The sequence below is a fragment of the Vulpes lagopus genome, chromosome 8 (assembly GCF_018345385.1).
Source record: "Vulpes lagopus strain Blue_001 chromosome 8, ASM1834538v1, whole genome shotgun sequence".
NCBI lineage: Eukaryota > Metazoa > Chordata > Mammalia > Carnivora > Canidae > Vulpes > Vulpes lagopus.
Genome location: NC_054831.1, coordinates 68410147 through 68432987, shown reverse-complemented (window position 1 = coordinate 68432987; position 22841 = coordinate 68410147). Strand labels below are relative to the sequence as shown.

Below are 22841 nucleotides of genomic sequence, written 5' to 3'. Positions count from 1 at the left end.
TGTGGAACAGAATAAATTGTTGTTCAGTGCTGGTGGGAATGCAAAGGTACAGACACTTTGGAAGATAAAAAGACAGTTTCTTACAAAACTAAACATACTCCTACCATACCATCCAACAATCATGCTTCTTGGCATTTTCCCAAAGGAGTTGGAAACTTATATCAACACAAAAGCTTGAATATGGGTATTTTTAGCAGCCTGTATTCGTAATTGTCAAAACTTGGAAGCAAGAAAGATGTCCTTCTGTAGATAATTAGGTAGGTAAAATAGTTCAATAAATTGTGGTAATTCTGATAATAGGATATTATTAAGCACTAAAAAGAAATGAGTTAGCAAGACATGAAAAGACATGAAGGAAACTTATCTGAATATTACTAATATAAGAAGCCAGTTTGAGAAGCTTGCATGCTGTATGATTCAAACTATATGATATTCTAGAAAAGGCAAAACTACAGATACAATAAAAAAAGATGAACAAGTAAAGTACAGAGGATGATTATAATGGAGGAGAGTATGCACATGAGGGGTAAGAGGAGTATATGGGAAATTTCCTCTCAAATTTATTGTAAACTAAGTGTCTTAAAAAATAATCTTAAAAAAATAGGGTTGTCTTAAATATATCAAAAATGATTTTATATGTGTTGGGCATAATATTTACTATAGTAATATTTGCTGTGAAAGTTTGCATTTATATACACAAATATTAATTTTTCAGGATGTTCCTATTAAAAAAGTCATTTCTCATGTATTGAAATAAAATTTTTTTTAAGATTTTATTTTTTTATTCATGAGAGAAACAGAGAGAGAGGCAGAGACACAGGCAGAGGGAGAAGCAGGCTCCATGCCGGGAACCTGATGTGGGACTCGATTCCAGGACTCCAGGATCACACCCTGGGCGGAAGGCGGCGCTAAACTGCTGAGTCACCCGGGCTGCCCTGGAAATAAAATATTAATGGAGTTTTCAGCAATGCCTTCTTCCCCGTATGTATGTATGTATGTATTTATTTTATTTTATTTTATTTTATTTTATTTTATTTTATTTTATTTTATTTTATTTTATTTTATTTTATTTTATTTTATTTTATTTCTTTCAAGATTTAGGCTCCTTAGAGAATAGGGTTTCTAGAATATTTCAGTGAATAGATATAACATTTACATTCTGAATTGCTAAATATTATAGGTAACATTACATATTTGTGTAGTTCAGGAGAAGAAATCTAATGTTTTTGTGTCTTGGCTTCCATCTAAAAAGTCTCGGTACTTTTCGGACCCTAAAGTACATTTTTAATTTTATTTAAAAATTTTTTCTCAAATATTAAATGGGTGAAATGACCTTCTAATTAAATTATTTTGCAAAGTTAAATAAATGTGTTATAAAGACATGTGTGGTACCAAACAAAACAAAACACCAATTAGAGAACTGGAAAACTCACAGGCCCCTCAAATAATGTGTGTGTGTGTGTGTGTGTGTGTGTGTGTGTGTGTGTATGTATATGTATATATATAGTAAATCATAGTCAATCTAAATATTTTGTCTGGAGAGAACCACAAAGTCAAATTTTAGACAAGCCAATACAAATATTTTTTTTAATTGCAGTGAGGCAATTATTGTGCTTTGATGTATTTTGGTAAGGAGTGGAAAGTGTGAGGAATAAGAATATGAATAAACAGCGTTCCATCCTTTAAATATTTAAGTTTGTACTCAACTGCATCATTATATCTTATTTTTTCTTTCTGGGCCATAATTATTGTGATACCATTTGAGCAAATTTGCCCATCAAAAGATTGGCTTGCTTAAACAAAACAAACTTCTGAATCAGTTGCCAGTATTAACCATGAGAAATGATAGAACAGGTTACAAAAAATGTGTTGAGCTATTTTCTTGGAACTTCCAGGGCAAAAGAGTCACCAAGTTCATCTTTTATGGAACTGAGTGGGTGTCAATTACATTATGCTTGAGAAAGAAAATGTCTAGGAGGAAATGAAATAGTTCAGCAATTATCTTGCCAATTAAAAAAGTAAGGATTTTCTTCATTTTAGAGAAATACATCATTAACTTGAAGGAAGTGCTAGTTAAAAGCTGCCACCATCAACAGCTAAGCAAAAACCAGAACCAAAGCTTAGTAGAAGAATATAACAGATTTTAATGCTGTAAAATATACATAACATAAAATTTCCCACTTTAACCGTTTTTATATGTACAATTCAGTAGCTTTAAGTAGATTCACAATGTTGTGTGATTACCACCACTATTTTTAGAACATTTCATCATCTCAAACAGAAACTCTCTACCCACTAAACAATAATAACCACTTTCCCTTCCTTACCAGTCCCTGGAACCTCTATTCTTTCTGTCTCTAATGAGTTTACCTATTCCACATACATCATATTAGTGGAATCATGCATTATGTGCCCTTTTGTGCCTGGATTATTTCATTTAGCATAACATTTTCAAGGTTGTACGTGTTGTAGCAAGTATCAGATTCCTTTTTACATAATATTCCATTGTGTGTGTGTGACCAACACTACATTTTGTTTATCCATTCATCTGCTGATGGACAGTTGGGTTGCTTCTATCCTTTGGCTACTATAATGCTGACATTGGTGTACAAATAATGTTTTAGTCTTTATTTTCAGTTCTTTGGGTATATAAGTAGAAGTGGGATTTCTAGATCAAATGACAATTACATGTTTAGCTTTTTGAGAAATGGCCAGACTATTTTCTATAGTGGCTTTTACATTCCCTCCAGCAGTACACGAGGGGTCCAATTTCTCCACATCCTCACAAACACTTGTCATTTTCTGTTTTTGTTTTCTGATAGATGCCACCCCAGAGGGAGTGAAGTAATATGCCATGGTGGTTTTGTTTGTACTTCCCTAATGACTAGTGATATTGAATTCATGTGCTTATTGGCTATTTGTGTGTCTTCTTTGGCAAAAAGTCTGCTCAAGCTCATTGTCATTTTTAAAATTGATTGTGTTGTGGTGCTATTGAGTTGTACTTCTTTATATATTATGGATATTAATCCCTTATCAGATATATGATTTGTAAATATTTTCTCCTGTTCTGTAGATTGTCTTTTCACTCTTTTGACTGTCCTTTGATATAAAAAATTTTCAAAATTTTGGTGAAGCCCAATTTATCTATTTTTTCTTTCATTGCTGAGTCTAATGGCATGAAGATTTTTTCCTGATGTTTTCTTCTACAAGTTTTATGGTTTTAAGGTTTTTGATCCATTTTGAGTTAATTTTTATATATGGTATAAGGTGAAAGTTTCATTCTTTTGTATAATGGTATTCAGTTTTCCTGAAACCATTTGTTGAAAAGACTATTCTTTCTTCATTGAATGATCTGGGCACCCTTGTGAAAAAATCAATTGACCACATATGTGAGAATTTATTTCTGGCCTTTCTACTCTATTCTATTAGTCTTTATGTTTCCCTTATGCCAGCACCATACTATTTTGATTACTGTAGCTTTGTGGTAAATTTTGAAATCAGAAAATATGAATTGAGTTCTCCAACTTCATTCTTTTTTGGGAGTGTTTTGCCTTTATGAGATCTCTTGAAATTTCATGTGATTTTTATGATGAGTTTTTTTTTAATTTCTGCAAAAATGTCATTGGGATTTTTATAGAAATTACATTGAATCTATGGAACTCTTTGGATAGTACCATCATCTTAAAGATATTAAGTCTTCCATTCTATGAATATGGGATATCTTCCCATTTATTTAGGTCTTCTTTAATTTCGTTCAGCAATGTTTTGTAGCTTCCATTGTATAAGTCTTTTGCCTTTTTGGTTAAATTTATTCCTAAGTATTTTATTCTTTTTGATGCTATTGTAAATGGAAATGTTTTCTTAATTTCCTTTTCAGATTTTTCATTAATAGTATGTAGAAATGCAACTGATTTTTGGATTTTGATTTTGTATCTTTCAACTGTGTTTCATTTGTTTATTAGCTCTTTTTTTTTTTTTTGGTGGAAGCTTTAGGGTTTTCCACATATAAAATCATGCCATCTGTGAAAAGAGATTATTTTACTTCTCTTTGACAGTTTTACTTCTTTTCGAGTTTGATACTTTTGTTTTTTTTTCTTGTCTAATTAATTCAGCTAAAATTTCTAGTACTATGTTGAAAGCAATTAAAAGCAGCAGTCAGCCTTCAAAACCTACAACTCTGATAGTTTGAAGGGCAAGGTCCTTTCTATCCACCCTGGCCCTAGCAAGCTGCACCAGAAACTCAGTCTGTGGCCCTTGCGCTGTCAGCCACAAAGATTGGGGAATATGGTAGCCACCACCATAAGGGAAAGGTTGAAATTCATTGAAATTTACTAGCTCTTCACTGTGTGTTCTAAGACTTCTACTAGAGTCCAGAGTTCCCAAATAATTACCTCGGACAGTTCCCACCATTGCAATAGTTGTTTAGATGAAATGATGGATTCCTAGAGTCTCCTATTCCCACCATCTTCTGTGATGTCACTCTCACAAAAGTTGACTGTCCAGCTTTTGGGAGAGTTTGCCTATCCTTCTAGCCTGATATATTTTTGTTTCAATAAGGTCAAGGTCTTGGGTAAATTCTTTGTGGAACAGTTGGCCTCCTTTTGTTTCAAAGTCAGATTTACCACTAATCCTGGTTGGCCATGTGACACATTTATGTAATTCAAAAAACCTTGAGGGTGAGTGTGAGAAAATATAATTACATTTTCTTTGCTTCTGAAATTGATACAAATCCAAATCAGGCCAAATTTTTTGAATTTATGTAAATTATGTACATTTAAAAGTCATGAATGACTCATTTAAAATATCTTTTTTTGTGTGCGATAAATCAGTAAAAGTGTTTAAGAAACATTTTGTTTCATCTGTTTCATAGCCAACTTTTTTTGTGTGAGTCAAGTCTTGGCTTAATGAAAAAAACAAAAGACCTTTGTCCTATATTTTTACCACCTTTTGCATCCTGCCTAAATAACCTTAAATTTAGAATGTTTTAAAAAATTAATAAGAGGACTATATCACATTTCTTATTAGGTAGCAGTTTATAACTTTTATAATTCTCACAAAAATGGTCAGTCTTGGGGTTTTCCACTTGATGATAAGCTACTTATTTAAAATTTCAAAAAAATAAAAAATGCAATGTTTCCAGAAGCTTCATTTTGAATTGCTTATCTTTACCAACATTCCACATGTGGGCTGGCTATCTAATTACTGATATCTGCATCAAAATATTATTAATCCATGTTTTACTAATGAAAAATAATAAAATAGGTGTTTAGGGGCTAATCTTGTGTTTTATAAAGATTTTTGTTTGTATTTTCTTTTGAAAATTATCATTTTTTATGTAGGCTCTATGCCCAACATGGAGCCCAGCTCAGGGCTTGAACTCACAACCCTGAGATCAAGACCTGAGCTGAGATCTAGAGTTGGATGCTTAACCAACTCTAGGTGCTCCTATTTTTGCTTTTAAAGAAAGAAATCCACCCATCATGTAAGGAATATGCATCCTTGTGAACGAACTAGCAGATTTTCTCCTCTGAGAGGAACTTTCCGACTTTGAAGACAACCAGTATGGTTGAGGCTGGGCATCAAGGGTTTGTTACAAATCTTTGTCACTCTTTTCTCGCTTTTTCTGGAGAACTTTCTAGAGAAAGCCTTCTAGAACTTTCTGCTTCCCAGCCTCGAGGAGATTTCTTCTTATGTCTAGCCTCTCACTTTTCTTCTAGTTAAAGGAACAGAGCTCTGTGAGAACTGTGTCTTTTGAATCTAAGAAAAAAAAAAAAAAAAAGACACTCCAAGCACTGAATATAGAGAATGAGGGGGATCAGTTTCAGCACATCAGAAAATGTTTCCAGCATGAAGCATTTTCATTGCCTGCTATTTCTGTGTCTGGGGTGGGGTTGTCTGCTGAGGGACCATTGGTTCAGCTGCTTCCCAGAGGGAACCCCAGCTTTCTGGCTCAGGTAATGGCCTCCTGTCACACAGCTCCTTCTGAGCCAGCTCTCGGGCACACAGCTGTTTCACTTCTCCCCTTCTCTGCAGGCCAGCCTGGCTCCGGGTTTCTCATGATCACCCTTTCACCACCCCCCTTCCTCACCCCTCTCCCACATGTGTCCCTTTCTTCCCTTCCTCTGTGTCTGCTCTTCTCAGAAGTTAGCTTACAAAGCAAAGTTGTAACTTTGAATTCCTGTTTTTCCAACTACCCTCATGTGACAGGATATCTCCTTATTGGAGGTTTTCCCTAATTTCAGAAGCCCTTTAAAAGTGACAGCTTCCTCCATATCTCTTTTCAGCAGGGCAGCTCTGAGAACAGAGTAGGGGAAGGGGTGAGTGGGTGCCTGCATTGTTTTGGCTCCTTCTTACCCCCTCGTCTCCATCAGTGGAAGCGAAGGATAAACTCTGGGCCATGAAGCTGTCCCTACTCCTGGTTTTCCTCTCTCTTATTCCGGTTGCTGTACAGCTGTTGGGTAAGTTGACTGAAGCAGAAGCTTTCTGACTTGGGCCTGGGGGCTATGCCACGTTTCCTTTGGGGTCAAGGTTAATGGATGGATTCCTTTTAATATCTGTGGTGAGAAGGAAAACCAAAGTCCCGCGCCCCATCAGCTCTGTGGGAAACCGGTGCCTCCTCCTCGCTGCCAGGCCTAGAAGCCCGGGGCCTGGAGAAGCAAGGCTGCTTCTCCAGCCAGAGATGCCACCTGGCCTCAAGCCCCACAGAACCCCTGTCTCCTCCTGACTTCTCTCACGTCCCATCATTCTTTCTCTGCTCTGTTCTTAGAGGGATTTCCTTTGTGGTTTCTGCGTTCTGGTTTTCAATTCACAATAATCCTGTCTAACCACCAAGAAATATCTTCTGGAATGTTTTGGCCAAAAGGAGGAAGGCACTGGTGTCTTTCCTCATGGTGGGTCTAAGGACAGGATCATAGATCATCCTCCAAAGAGGGATTCCATGAGATTTTTACAATGCGTGTTTTTCTGTGAACAAATCTTTTAATTATCCATGGTTTTTATAGCTACAAAGCTCATCTTTATCAGTATTCTAAGTTGTTCAAACTGACTTACACTTGTTTTCTTCCTCTTTTTTTTTTTTTTTTTTTTCTTTCTGGAGACTGGTGATTGCTCATGAGGAACTTTTTTTTTTTTTTTTTTACATAACTTTTCAATTCTCAAACACATTGTCGAGTCTGTCTTTTCTCGTTCTCTAGATGCAAACTGCTTAAACTTCAGAATGAGAGTGCCTGTTAGAATTTTCTTTCCCAGTTCCCTTTTGAAATGAGATTGAAAGGATCTCAACTTTGAACTTTTGGTTCCTGATCCCCCTTTTCTCCTACATCAGCACAGGCCACCTCTGCCAATGGCACTCCATACCTTCCATGTAATGGTGAGAGCAGGAATGGGAGCATATTAATAACACAGAAACTCCAACCACCAGGAGACTTCAGAGAGGGTGCTGACCACAGAAAACGTTAAATCATTAAGCATTAAGTAGCAGTGATTATATGGGGCACCTGGGTGGCTCAGTCACTTAAGCATTGGGCTTTTGGTCTCAGCTCAGAGCTTGATCTTGGGGTGGTGAATTCAAGCCCCAAATTGGGCTCCATTCTGGGTGTGGAGCCTACTTAAAAAAAGAAAAAAGAAAAAAAAAAAAAGTAGCAGTGATTATACAAGTACAAGTGAAGGCCTCCTGCCCCTGCAGGGAAGCTACAGAATTACTCCATGTATTAGTTCCCTGCTCTAACAGGGAGCTTAATGTTACCTGCCCCATGCTTTTGCAAGGATTCAATGAGTTACACAATATGAAATGTTTGGAACATAGTATGGGCCATAGGAATTGCTCCCTAAGTGCTGACAATTAGAAGTAGTGAGTGCTTGTTCCCATAGTAGTAACTAATTATCCAATAAAAGCAGTAGATGAAGCATTTAAAGGAGAGATTTCCCAAGAAACTATGCTGAGGAAAAATTTAGAGCCTGAGAAGATATTTTGCCTTATTTCTGGCTACAAAGCATATCTCTGATTGAGTAAGGGGTGCTGGAGGAGGAGATGCTTAACCCAAGTGGGAGAAGACCACATTTTCAAGTGTTCATCTTGCAAGTCTGCAAGTGGAAGAGGTAAAACCAAGACCAATGAAAATCTTCTAAGACTTGTGCTGTCCCACATAGAATCATCTGCATAGGATTAAGTTCCTTGTCACTGAAGGTCTTCAAGCAGAATCTAGGTGAACAGTTCAAGGGCTCTGTATGTGACCTGGAGCCTAACGCAGGAAGTCCAATAGAAACATTATTAGCAGGGATCCCTGGGTGGCTCAGCAGTTTAGCGCCTGCCTTTGGCCCAGGGCGTGATCCTGTAGTCCCAGGATGGAGTCCTGCGTTGGGCTCCCAACATGGAGCCTGCTTCTCCCTCCTCCTGTGTCTCTGCCTCTCTCTCCCTCTCTCTCTCTCTCTCATAAATAAATAAATAAATATTAAAAAAAAGAAACATTATTAGCTACATTATATAGCCACACTAAAAAACATTGATTTTATGAATATCTTTTATTTAACCTGATATGTCTAAAATATTTTTAGTAAAGAGATGTATTGGGATATTTTTATATTCATCTTTTAAAAGTTAGATTTTCAAAATCCAGAATGTATTTTGTACTTAGAGCACTTCTCAATTCAGACTGGCCTCATTTCAAGTGTACCAGAGACCCTTATGGCTAATGGCTACCATATTGGGTCCCATAGATACTAATTTTCTCTAAACTGACTCTTAATGCTTTGGGACACGAAATGTTTCTCGATTTGCTTAGGAGAGTTTCCCTCCTTGAGACAGCAGAATGCCTTTACTCTGATGAATGTCTTCCTCTTCATAGGCACAAATATGGGGGAAGCAGGGAGTTGCTGAAGATCTGTTTACTCAGAGAATAAAAAACAAACAGAAACATGGGTAAGGGAGCTTCTTACAGAATTTTTTTCTTTAACTTAAGAGCCTATAATTCTGATTTTACCTTTTCTTGGTTCAAACAGCACATGAACAGAGGTTAGTTACTGCTCAGTTAGCAGTAGAACAAAGGGTATATGAATTCCTTTACCCCTGCACCCCCTGCCCTGGCTCCCTACCCATGAAGAAAACCCACAGAAAGGTCTCCCTACTTTCTGTGGTTTATTTTTCTTTCAATTCAGAACCCAGCGCATTCCACATCATCAGCACTGTGAGCATCCATGTCCTACCTTGAGGTCCTAGGAGGCCAGGCATGCGGGGGCGGAGGAGGGGGTAGTTCTTAGCTTTCTTCTTGCCCTGCTGTTTAGCTGAAAGAATTGCATTCAGCACCAATGTTTAGACCTCAGTGGTGATATAGTCATAGTCATGATACAGTGAGAGATGCTCAGACTCAGAGGTTGGACCTCAGCAGAGAAACATAGCTTAAAATGGGATGGTTGGTGCATAAGCAATAGTATGTTGGTAAACTTAACAATTAGTTCCCAGAGGGAAAAAAAAAAAAAAAAAGCACTGATTTGTGGCATTTACTGATTTTCATGGTGTAACATTCCTGTCACAGCTGATTTCAAACTACCAATGTAATGGTACTGGAGGCAGACTTGGAAAGGATGCCAACAGTAGGACCTCACTAGCCAGTGATTGTAAAAAAAAAAAAAAAAAAAGATACAGTGAATTTGATCTCTGGCACAGTCCCATGCTGCATCCACTGTCCTTGTTTGATAGATAAGAAAATTGAAGTCCTGACAGGTTAAGTGATCTTTCCAGAGTCTCACAACTAGTTAATGGCACAACCAATTTAGTGCTCAGGACTCCTGACTCCCAAGGCAATGCAGGGTACCTGGGTGACTCAGTGGTTGACTGTCTGCCTTTGGCTCAGGGAATGATCCTGGGGTCCTGGGATTGAGTCATGCATCAGACTCCCTCTGCCTATGTCTCTGGGTCTCTCATGAATAAATTAAAAATTAAAAAATAAACAGAAGCAATGCATTTTTTTGGTATATGAATTATTGGTTAATACCAATCTAGAATTTCTTCAAGAAATAATTCCCCTTTGCCATTCCCTTAGTCATTTTAATTTTCATAAAATTTTCTTTATAAGATTTCTAATTTTATCTCTAATCTCTTCATTTCTTCCTTTACATGTGACTTCTTTTAGACACCGGATTTAAGACATGCTTTCTAAAGTTACTGAGCAAAACCAAGTTCTTGTCATTTTCTTTTTTCCACTGTTCTTATATTTGTCTATTTTTCCTGTTACTGTTCCAAACTTCATCTGATTTTTCTGAAATTGAGAGATGGAGATCTGTGTATGGATATTACAAAGGTAAGATGACAGTTGCCTTGTCACATGACAATTCAGTGCCTTAGAGGGTGCTGAACCTAATTTCTCAGTAGAAGGAGTCATCATTGGTTAAATGTCAACTTTACAGAGTCAAATATGCTCAACATCAGTTAAAGACAAGAACGCTTGTCTTCAGAAAGGAGCTGAAGACCTTCAACACTCAGATCTGTCCTCTGGGACTAGAACATGAGCAGCTAAGGATCAGAGCTAGGAGGTCACAGAGGCCACGAAAGGAGTTGAACAAAAGAAAAGTAGCCTCTGAAGTAGCTTGCCTCCATAGCAGAGAGGGAATGAAACTGACGTCATAATGAGAATATTAGTGTCCTCTTGTTTCTTGGCTACCATCAAGCATTGTTGGATGGAAACATCATGGGGTTAGTTTGGTCTGTAGAGGAAACTAGTGAAAATCAGGACAAAAGTAAGAATAAAAGAGGTAAGAAAGCAAATACCCTTTTAAAAAGAATTGAATCTGACATAGAAAGGAGAAAACACTATTTTTTATATTCCCCAAATGAATAGTGAAAGGGAACAAAGGGGAAAGGAGAAAAAATGAGTGGGAAATATCAGAAAGGGAGACAGAACATGAGAGACTCCTAACTCTGGGAAACGAACTAGGGGTGGTGGAAGGGGAGGTGGAGGGGGCGGGGGGTGGTGGTGACTGTGTGACGGGCACTGAGGGGGGGCACCTGATGGGATGAGCACTGGGTGTTATTCTATATGTTGGCAAATTGAACAGGAAAAAAAATAAATTTTATTTAAAAAAAGGAATTTTAAGAAAAAAAAAAAGAAAACATTCTAAGACAACTTTGTCCAATTACAAACCAAATTAAAGTCACAGAGCACTTTCAGAACCTTAGTCACATTCATTAATCATTTTCAGATCCTTAACAACAGCCCCATGATGTAAGAAGGGTCGGTGTTACCATCCACCTTTTATTACAGGAGAAAAAAGGCTCAGAAGTCAGCTAGCCAATAAGGACCAGAACTGATTCTTGACTATTGTCTTCTGGCTCCGAGGCTAAGAATTTACCAGCTGGGGTGTGCAGACCAGGGAAGATATAGATCAGGAAAGACATAAAATGTGCTCAAAACAACAGTATGTCAAAGAAGGATTTAGTCCCTCTATTTATATCAACTGTTTAGACTTTTCATTCGGGGAAGGGAAGGAAGTTATTAATACTGGGATGTATACTTTATGCAAAATGACATGCTGGGTGTTTTTACATAAAGTATCTCATTTAGAAGTTTGTGGTAAGTCTATCAAGGAGCATTATTATCCCTATTTTACAGATGAGGAAATCGAGGCTGGAGTGATTACTTTAACTGAGGCAATACCACAAGCGAATGATGGAGTCAGAATTTGATCACAAGTTTGCTGACCTCAAAGAATATACCCTTCTCCACCACATCATTTGTCTCTTGAGTTTGGAAACTGGAGTCTCCATCATCTCTGTTCCTTTCTCTGGTCTGCTGCAACAGCTCTATTTTCTCTGGTCTCATCCTGTTCTGAACCATTTCACGCTGTCTTCAAAACTGATTTTCCCGAGTTAATGATAATAATTAACATGTATATAGCGATTTCTGTGTGTCAGGAACTGTTCTCAGTGCTTTATTTGGATGATCTCATTGAAGCCTCACGACAACCAGCAAGTCCTAAGATTTTCCCCTCATTTTTCAGATGGTGAAAAGGAAGCACAAAGTAGTTTAGAAACTTCACCAAAGTCACACACCCAGTGAGCGTCAAGAGTTCTGATTGTGCCATGGTCAAATGGACATGATACATAAGGATTAATTTTTTAAAGATTCTATTTATTTATTCATGAGAGACACAGAGAGAGAGAGGCAGAGACACAGGCAGAGGGAGAAGCAGGGAGCCTGATGTGAGACTCCATCCCAGGACCCCAGGATCATGCCCTGAGCCAAAGGCAGATGCTCAACTATTGAGCCACCCAGGTGTCCCCATAAAGATTAACTAATTAGTGAGCATGGCTGTGAAGAGAAGAAGATTGGTGTAGTGTCAAATTCTTACCTATAGATTTTGTTTGTCCTAGAACGAGGGGAGAGGCTGGCATTCTGAGGTTGAAGTTCTAGGAGAGAAAGAAAGGGAGAACAAGTGGAGAGGCAGAGGGGGGTAGAGTCCAGGACATAGGTAAAGAAATCAGCAGACCGAGGGAGACCTACTGAGATGGAAATGAACAAACCCAGGAAGGGTGTAGTTCTTCATATCTTTAGGAAGGAAGACAGGAAGTTGGATAAATGTCTTACGCCTGGCCTCTCCTTTCTCCTTGAGGTCATAACCCTTATTGGATTCACACTTGTACCTCCCCAAATGGCCAAATGCAGTGACTTAAAATTATTAGGCTCTCTGAATATTTGGTGAATGAATGAAAGATCAAAGTGACAACCAAAATAATTCTTAATTTTTCCTTTATACTTTTGTTCAATTTTGCCAAACCTAACACTGTGATCCTTAGTCTTCCCCATGCCCCCAGTACTTGGCATAGTTTTTGGTTTTGTTTGTTTTTTGCATGTACTAGGTGAATGATAAATAACTGCTTTTCACTTAACTTCGGTTCTTAGAGGACACAAATGAAGGTTTTTACATTCATTTACTGAGGCTAATGGACAGATTTCTTAGTTTGGGCTGCTTAAGATGCAGTCTCTCTGACAATGATTTGAGCGAATAGTTTACTTGGGAGACAGTCCCAGGAAACCCTGGCAAAGGAGTAAGGAGGTGGGACTGGAAGGGAAGGAGCCAGTGACCACTGGGAACACCTGGGGTTCAGCCCTGCTAGAGTGCTCTGGGTGACAATGTGCCTCAGAGTTATCCCTCCCAACGTGCCAGGGACTTGGGGTGTTCATTCATCAATTGCTATCAGTCACTGGTAAAAGGCTACTACTCAGGGGCTTCTTTGGCCTTTTTTGTCTTCACAGTGTGTAGGCATAGGGGACTCAGATGCCCCCCAGGCCCAGAGATGCTATACTGACCTTGGGGAGTGGGGCTCATGTGCACTGAAATGGCAAAAGGCAAGAAGAGATAAGTAGGGTTCTGGCAGTATCTGGTACAAAGTATCCACTTATTTTCCTCTTACCCAGCTTCTCTGTCTTGCAAAAGATAGAGATGTTTGCAGCTCAGCATTTTATTTGCCAGCAGGGAAAGTCTATAAATGTATAAGGAAATACAGCATATAATACTTATATCTCTAGATAGTCAAATTTAATCACCTAATTTTCTTTGCTAATCAATTTAGAAATTTATTAACCCAATGTCAAGGGAAAAATTAACCCAATGTCAATGGAAAAATTTAAATCTGTTAAAACATGCTTAAAAGAATATTCATGGGGCACCTGGGTGGCTCAGTTGGTTAGGCGTCTGACTTTTGATCTCAGTCCGGGTCTTGATCTTGGGGTTGTGGGTTTGGGCCTTGCTCTGGGCCCCTTGCTAAGCATTGGAGCCTATTTAAAAAAAAAAAAAGAATATTCACACTCATGTTATTGGGTATCTAGTCTTCAGTTATTTTGACTTGAGATATTCATCTGGAACTTACTGCTTCTTTCATGTGTGTATTTTGACCTTTGAGATTTCTGCCTTTAAATTAACTGCAGGTGGTGTGAGCTCAGTGTGGCACAAAAGTTGTCTCTGGTTTGTCCTTGCAAGGTTACTTGCACAGTGCCTGGCACATATTTGTTGAAAAATTAATATGAGGTTAGGAAGATAGAGTTAAGAAGGGTCTCTTCAATCCTGTAAATAAATATCTGATGTGTAAGTATTTAATAAGCAAAAATTAAAACACAATCAATCCCATAATTGAGATGGCAGGGAAATGAATATAGAAATTCCACCATCCTCTTTTGTTAGCTTTGTAATATTTCTATTACAATAACATAGTTAGTATAGAAAAAGAACAGAAAACGTTGGTGTGGTTGATAGTGGCAAAAATACCACAAGATGACTTTTAGTCAAGGCCTTGGATCATTTTCAGAGGAAGAAATATGACATTTTAAATCAGAGACACTACACAGATACCATGATAAAAGTAAAACTCAGTGTTGACTAGTGGGGGAGAGGAGTTATGTATGACTGTGGAATCATAAAATGATAATTTTACATTTCCTTATATTGTCTGGCAAAGGCAATATCAAACTTGCACTGCTCCCTAATGTCAAAGATAAATAAAGGAAGCCAGAATAGAAAAGGGTGAATTGAAATAGATCTTTTCATTTCCAAGTACTCCTTGTATAAACATTTATAGATTGTTCTTTGGTAAAAATAAACTTTCAGGGAAAGAAGCTAACATTAAACGTACTCATCATCATTAATCAGTTATTAAATAAAATAATGTGTCTGGGTGTCTAGTCAAGGTGCTTCAGATTTAATTAATATTCTTTCATTCATTCAACTAATATTTGTCAACAGACCAAAATGCTCCAAAAAGAGAGGATAGAGTACTGAACCAGAAAGATGAAGTCTACTTGTGGAATTTACATTCCAGTGGAGGGATACAGGCAAAAAATAACTAAGTGATTTCTTAAAGAGAATATATTTTAAGATGGTTGTGAATGCTATATAGAAAATAAAAGAGCAAAATTGGGATAGTCTGCTCACTAAGGAGCTGACACTTGAACTAGGGCCTTAAAGAGCATCCCAAGAAGAGAGAACTTGAAATATGAAATTTCTAAAGTGGAAATTAAGTGTTTGAGGAACAGAAAGGTCTGTGGCTGGAAGGTGGTGGGTGAGAGTGGAGATAGCCAGACAGGATCATGTCCTCCCTAGGGAGCTAGGATGTGGAGGTTGATATTTTTGTCCTGTGTACAATAGTGCACTCTTGAAGGTTTTAAATTTTGGGGAAGATATAGTAAAAAACAAAATCTCCTCCCAGCTTAGAAAACCTCTTACAAAGCTAGAAGAAAAAGAAAACAGTTTCATGGTTGAATAAGCATTCAACCAGAATGGGATGCACATCACAGGCAATCTGCTAAAGAGACTGCAAAAACGGGAAAAAAATCAGACTCATCTATGTAGTTAAATAGAAATAACCCATTACATGAGGTAGGTTTTGTGGTTTGGAGTCAGGTGCCAAAGTAGGCCCACCTCACCCAGGAAACTGGGAGATCAAGTGTTACATTCTTTGATGCTTGCATTTTTAAGAGAAGACCAGAGTAAGACTATGGTGGCTTGGTCTAGGATGGTAGCTGTGGAGACAGAAAAGAATGGATTAGAGTATATGTATCTGTCAGGGTTCTCCAGGGAAACAGAACCAATAGGTTATGTGGGTGTGTTTGTATGTGTATGTATCTCTATATCTGTCCATCCATCCATCCATCCATCCATCCACCCATCCGTCTACCCATCTATCAATCATCTTCTGTCTATCTTTTGAGAATATTTAAGGAATTGGCTCATGCAGTTGTGAAGGCTGGCAAGTCCAAAATAGGGGTAGGCTGGCAGGCTGGAAACTCAAGAAAGAGTTGATATTGCAGTACAAGTTCAAAGGCAGTCTGGAGGTAAAATTCTTTTTCTCTTTAGGGACCTCAGTCTGTTATCTTGCAGGCCTTCCACTGACTGGATGAGGCCCACCCACGGTACTGAGGATAATCTACTTAAAATCTAGATTCAAATGTTAATCTCATCAAACAAACCTTCACAGCAGCATCCAGTGTTTGACCAAATATCTGGAAACTGTGACCTAGCCAAGCTGACACATAAAATTAACTATCACAGTATATTTTTGGATAGAGCCAATAGATTCTGCTTTTGTTCTAGAAAGTGAAGGAAATCGGGGAATCCAGGATGTCCTAGAGTTTTAGCTTATGGATATTAGTGGATGATGATACCATTAATGAAAAACAGAAGATTGGAGTTTTGCTTATTAAATGCCATAATATTTAGAGAAAAATCAAGATGGAACTGCAGATGAAAATTACATGAAATAAAAGTCAAATAAGTATAAAAATCTCTGAAAGAAGAACAACACTACTTGTGCATAAAGACTTTCAAGCACCTTACCTTAAATGGCTGGTTACCAACTAGTTGAACGACTGAATTTGTGATTAATAAATGTTGGCTGTTTGATGATGCTGAAGTATGAGGTGGAAAATATTACTGTTTATGAGGTGTTACTGAGCAAAACTGTCTGAAAAGTGGAAGATAAGTCTAGATAGGAAAACAATAGGTGGAATAGCATACAAATTAAATGTAAAGGACAATATAGTTGAGTTCACAGATATATATAAAAAATTTCAGACTTCATTACCATTTTAGATAGAAAAGCCTAGACTTAAATTTGTGTGTAGCGAATTATCATAGTAAGCTTTTCTCCCCTATGTCCTCTGTTTTATTATAAACAGAACATGATATTATTAATATTTTAATTTTATTGCCAACACAGAAAGTTACTCATCTTGTCACACCAGGACATGGGCAGCAACAAGATGAGATCAAGTCTGGGAAGGAGTTCAGCTAGATGGGAGGAGCTTCAGCCAGGCATTGCATACTCAGTTGACAGATGTCAACTCCAGAGAAGCAAACAGAAGCAGGTGTTCTGAATTGAGACTATTGAGTCCCAATTCCAAGAAATCAAACCAGCAGAAATGAGAAACCCAGCCTAGGAAGCCCGGCTAAGGTTCAAAGTAGCACCAAATTAGGAACCCAGATGGATTAGAGGCAGGAGGTCTCTAACCAGTGTGGGGCAAGAGCAGATGCAGGAGCAGGGCAGGGAAAAATAAACTTTCAAGGCAAATTAATGGTCCAATAACTGATCTCAGGATGTAAGTGGTTCTAACCTGACAGGAGTGTTGAGACAGTAAAAAGAATATGGCTTGTGAAAAGGTTCTGTAAATGTACACTCTGCTAGTGGTACTTTTATTACTTTAAGACATTTCACTTGATTAAAAATAAGGAACTAATTTAGTCAGACCCTCAAATATCTGCAATACTGGCAGCTCACTTTGAAAGAACACTTACTTAGAAGGAATTTAGTAAATTCTCAGAAGTAATGTTTGATAGTTATGTCATAAAATGAAAAGTCAGTTCTTTTCATTTGTCTATTCTTAAAAAAATAAACAGAAAAAAAAAAAAAAAAAGCCTTTCCATGAATTCAGTTTTGATTTAAGGGGAGGGGGGAAGCTTGCCAGATCCTTTTCTTTTTTCCTTTCTTTTCTTTTTTCTTTTCTTTCTTCCTTTTTCCTTCCTTCCTTCCTTCCTTCCTTTCTTTCTTTCTTTCTTTCTTTTTTTTTCTTTTCTTTCTTTTCTTTTCTTTCTTTTCTTTTTGCAAAATGGAAGTTCAGTTTTGCCAGCTAGCAGCTTTGTACAATAAGCCATCCACATATATTTATTTACGTTACCAGTCCCAAGTTGTAAGTATAAAAACAACACTGTTATTTGTAGTTATTCTCAAAAATATTACCTCAAATGAAGTAAGGATATATACTTAAACTTTACTGTGAATTTGACAAATTCATTGTTTCTTTTTGTTATACAAAGGCTAGCTTGAGTATGCCAATAAAATGAAAGCTAAAATTATATAACAGATACTAAATTCCATCTCAGTGCTATATCTCTAAGTTACCTATTGTTGCAAGGGAAAACAAAACAAAACACTGCTCTTGTAGGGCTATCCAGAAAGCACTTAGTTCAAAGATTGGCTGGACATAAAGGTAACATTTCCTAAAATAAATTACTTTTTAAGTTACAGAAAAGCCTCATTAATGTTGTAATTAGAATAATTATGTATGTGTTTCCTTTATCTCAAAGAGAGTAGGGTTGAATCAGACTTCAAAATTCTATTCCAGGGTACACACATATTTAATTTTACTGCTTTTTGGATTTATTTCTTTTCTTTTTTTAAAAGATTTTATTTATTTATTCATGAGAGAGAGAGAGAGAGGCAGAGACACAGGCAGAGGGAGAAGCATGCAGGGAGCCTGATGTGGGACTCAATCCCAGGTCTCCAGGATCATGCCCTGGGCCGAAGGCAGGTGCTAAACTGCTGAGCTACCCAGGGATCCCCTGGATATATTTCTAAATTGTCTTTTCTCAAATTCATGTTATTTCTTTCTCTGTTATCTTCCTTTTATGCTTACTCTACTATAATTTGTGTGCATTTAAGGCAAGCCTTTTTGTAATGCTCCCTGTAATGAACTAGGAAGTCTTCAGGATTTCCAGCCGATTGCTGGGGACCCTATGTTCTCCAGGGAGAGCCTCTCCCCCTAGTCTCTCCCCTAGCCTCAAGGACACTCCCCCTCTGGGTCTCCTGCACCACCCTCCTCCCAGCCTGGAGCAGAGGGAGCAGAGTTGGCCCAGGTAGAGTCCACTTCTCCCCTTCTTCTGGGATCATGAGTTTTGTGGAAATAAAAACTTTGGGAATCTTGACCAAAAATATTATTTGTCATATGTATCCACTTAAGCATGTTTTCTTATTATTTTTTTAAACAGACACTAGGCAATTTTTAATATATAATGAAGATCACAAGCGCTGTGTGGAAGCAGTAAGTCCCAGTGCAGTCCAAACAGCTACTTGCAACCAGGACAATGAAGCACAGAAATTTCGATGGGTGTCTGAATCCCGGATTATGAGTATTGCTTTTAAATTATGTTTGGGGGTGCCATCAAAAACTGATTGGGTTGCTGTCACTCTGTATGCCTGTGACCCAAAGAGTGAATTTCAGAAATGGGAGTGCAAAAATGACACACTTTTGGGCATCAAGGGAGAAGATTTATTTTTTAATTATGGCAATAAACAAGAAAAGAATATTATGCTTTACAAGGGTTCTGGTTTATGGAGCAGATGGAAAGTCTATGGAACTACAGATGACTTGTGCTCCAGAGGTTATGAAGGTAAGAAGCATTGAATGTCTTGCCTTTCTGTCAAGTTTTTCTCATCTTTATAGCTGGAATCTAATTCAAGAATATAAGTATATTATTGTTTAGTCTGTGCTAGAATTATTAATTGATTGTGTTTGTGTTTTAGACTATTCTACGTTCTATAAATAAATGACAGTGAATGATACTTTAGCTATTTATAATTAATGGAATGACTATTTTGTGTTTTTTTAACTTTTTAAAATATTTTTTAAGTTATGGATTGCAATTATTAGAAATGAATTTGCACTGTAGTCTTTGACCAGAAGCTTCCCATTTGACATTATTTGGTTATTGTGATAAATGAATCTAACCAGATGTTTCTTTTCCTTTGGTTTATGTTTCCCTAGAGAATGACACATGGAACAACATTCTTTCCCGAGTCAAATTGCCTAAAACGAAAGCTTGGCATTTCTTGATCTCTTAAATTTCTAAATGTTTCTGTGTCCCCTTATGAGCATTAAAAAAATATAATAATCACAAGATTAGAACATCTAAGGAATTAGCTTGTAAATTACATGCAACATATTTAGTCAGCTATTTTAGAAAGTGGTAGCACCTGTGGGGCAGAAAATAATTTTATATGAAGTTGGTTCCTTAAGCTCTTGAAGGTTAAATTAAACCAGAGTATTTAGTTTTATCTTGGCCAAATTTCATTCTCTGGTGGCTGCACAGAAACAACATAACATAAATAAAACAGAACTGAAACCTTTTACAAAACCTTCTTGTGTCGGATGATATGATAACCACATTCCAGGTTTGGACACTTGGTTATTTGGAAGTGTTATCTAGAACAACCTCAGAGTCAGAGGAATAGCCTGCCTTTTGGGATGAGAGATTACCTGTTTCCAAAATTACTATGTTCCTGAGGCTACAAAGATTGGTTGATTAGCTAGTTGCCGTAGCTAATCAGAGCTGGGAAGTTCAGATCTTTCTAAGGCCATAATTTGTCAGCTTTTCATTTTCCTTTTTTATAAAGAGGAGGGAGGGTAGGCATTGTAGAAGAATGAGAAGAAGGGTTCAGAAAGAGGCTCTCCTGAGCCACTTAATGAACATAATGAAGGTTTAGAAATTATAGGTGAGGCAACCTAAGTAGTATAACCTTTCAGGAGAAACTCAATAGAAAACTTCAGCAAGACAAGAGTGAACCAAACTTGACTGAGTCAAATTCCACAGATGACGCATAATCCTAATTGAGGGATTCAAAACAAGGAAGATTGGTGCTAAAACATCAGACTTCTTATTTAAAAATATATCACCGAAGTTACATAGACCCCAATCCCCAATTCCCATCATCCTTTGTGTTCTGCTTATTTGAGAAAAAGATGCACAGGGTTTGGGATAGTGGTTCTCAAACTGTAATATGTTTACAAATCACCAGGAAAGCTTGTTAATAGTGCAGATACCAAGGTTCCCCTCCTACCCAGAAGCTAAATTAGCATATAGGGGGTAAGGTCTAAGAATCTATTGAATTATCTTGATGAGCACCTCGGTGGTTGGATGAAGATGGTCCATTGACCACATTTTGCCTGTTCTCCATGTCTCTCTCAGAGCTTAAGCTATTCCTACTAGAAGATCTAGCCTTTCAAAGGGATCTTGGAATCTACTCATTGGAATACACATTTGATCTGAAGATAATGTAGAGAGGGTATACATAGAACCTGTCTCTCTAAAAGAACACTTGAGGAAGATAACTGGCTGAGGCCAAGAATTGTTTTGGAATAAGAGAATCAGAATCGTAGACTTAGTAGAATCAAACTGTTATCTGGGAGTTTGGACCACATAGGAAGAAAAATTGACAGTAGGTATGATTTGTCAGTGAAGTGGCTAGAATGGAATTTGGTTCTTTTGGCCTCATCAGGGCTATGTTTAAATAAATAGGGTTAGTTCTGAAAATGCCATTTCTGATTGAGAGCTCTAAATCCAGCCCTGAAAATTTCTTGGCTAATTTAATTAAGAGTACAGCTGGCCCTGAGGTGGTTTTAACAGGCTTTCTTCATATGAAGGAACAGGATACCCAGTGATTAAGGGTGGCACAATTATATCTAAATCCAGCATGTTCCTTATACAATATATGAGTTGGAGAACTGGTCCTGTAACATAGTGGAACCAAAGGTAGGACTGTATTTTGAAGTTCCTAACAACTAGCTAATTGACAAAAAAGTTAATTTTTTAGTAAATGAAAATAAGCTTAGTTTGTCAGGAAGATTGGATGAGTACAGGGTCATGGGTGATTGCCCCTCTCTCATGGGGTTCTCACCCAGCTGGGTGTGGAGGACAAGGCCATTAGGTCCCTGGGATGCTACAGCCCTGCCTCTAGTCTGGGTCACACTAGACCTTTGTCACACATTGAATACTCCCAGTGAGTAACCCCACTCATTTGAGACCAGATGGACTGGTCTGAGGAGGACACGTGTGTGTCCCCAGGAGGCTCATGCACCAACCCTTCAAGAGTTATCAGATAAAATCTAGGCCAGTTCAACTTGAGTTTGAAATAAGCAACAAATACCTTTTTAGTGTACGTATATCCCAAAGGTCACACAGCTTACTAAACTTAGGATATGCTGGTATTAAATTATTCAGTATTTATCTGGAATTCAAATTTTACTGGGCATCCTGCTTTTACTTACCAAATCTGGCAACCCTTAATTCCCAGGTTTTTTTCTCAATGACTGAAGAGAAAGGAAAGAGAGTAAGGAACTTAGCATGAATTACAATTTTAATATTTGTTAGGTGTTGTGCTACGTTTTATACATTTTATATTGTCTAAATCGGATTTTGAGATATCTTTTAGGGACTCCTTTTAAAGTCATGAATCTACAAAACTTAATGAAGAAAAGAGTATTTTTATCTAGGACAAATTCTGAATATCATCAGGTGGCAATAGGCAAAATACTACCCTATAGAGGGTTATTGTTTTCCCGGGGGGGGGGGAGGGGTGTCTCTACAGGGACAGAGACAGTAAACATTTTGAAGAATGCAGTTAGGGGTGTGGTGTGGTTGTCAGTGGAGATATGAGCTTCTCTAATTCTTTGGCTTAAGCCAAACCATAATCAACAATGATTTTTTTATTTGTTTTCTTTTCTAGGTAAGCTCAGAGCTTCCCATTTTGCTCTGTCTGAATTCAGTTTTAAGAAGGACAAATATTGATTATAAATGGTATCCAATGGTTTTGAGTGCTTTCTTTCTATGATGTGGATTAGAGAGTTATGTTCAAATTCTGACCCTTCCTCATAGTCATTGTTGAGGGACTCCAGTAGAGGCTGGCTTGACAGGAAGTGGTAGGAGGGGATTTGACTTTTGACTGTGCGTTAGAGTTACACAGCTAGAATGTTATTTTTCAATGTAGAGATTCAGTAATTCTGTGATACCAAGCAAAAGGAAGGATGGCCTCTTCTCTGTTTGAGGGAAAATGCAGAAGTCAAGGCAGGTGTCACTAGAGCTGACTACTTTTGCCTAACATGAGGAAAGAGGAAAATCTGTCCTAAAAGACAGCAGAAATGAAGTGGAACTAGAATTGTTCCTAACACAGACGGCTGTGTGTACTCAGAAAGGGACTGGGGTGCAGAGAGAAGGGAAAGAGAAATGAATTCCCCGTGTGGGAACATTAAATGTGATCAGAAGAGTAAGACCCATCCTCGGCATTTTTCTTATTGCAAAGCCACCGT

The 22841-nt window shown here is 37.7% G+C and overlaps 1 protein-coding gene across 5 annotated transcripts in view; it reads left to right on the top strand.

Moving 5' to 3' along the window:
* The first annotated feature begins 849 nt into the window (after positions 1-849).
* Positions 850-22841, top strand: part of MRC1 (mannose receptor C-type 1) — a 100439-nt gene continuing 78447 nt past the window's right edge. The window contains exons 1-2 of one of the 5 annotated variants that reach the window (XM_041766162.1): positions 850-981; positions 18748-19149. In XM_041766162.1, coding sequence (XP_041622096.1) covers positions 18885-19149 — 265 coding nt within the window. In that variant the 5' untranslated portion in view covers positions 850-981; positions 18748-18884. Of the gene's footprint in view, positions 990-5784; positions 6459-8541; positions 8918-18747; positions 19150-22258; positions 22333-22841 lie in introns of those variants that run through there. The other 4 variants (XM_041766160.1, XM_041766159.1, XM_041766161.1 and 1 more) reach the window with 4 other exon arrangements.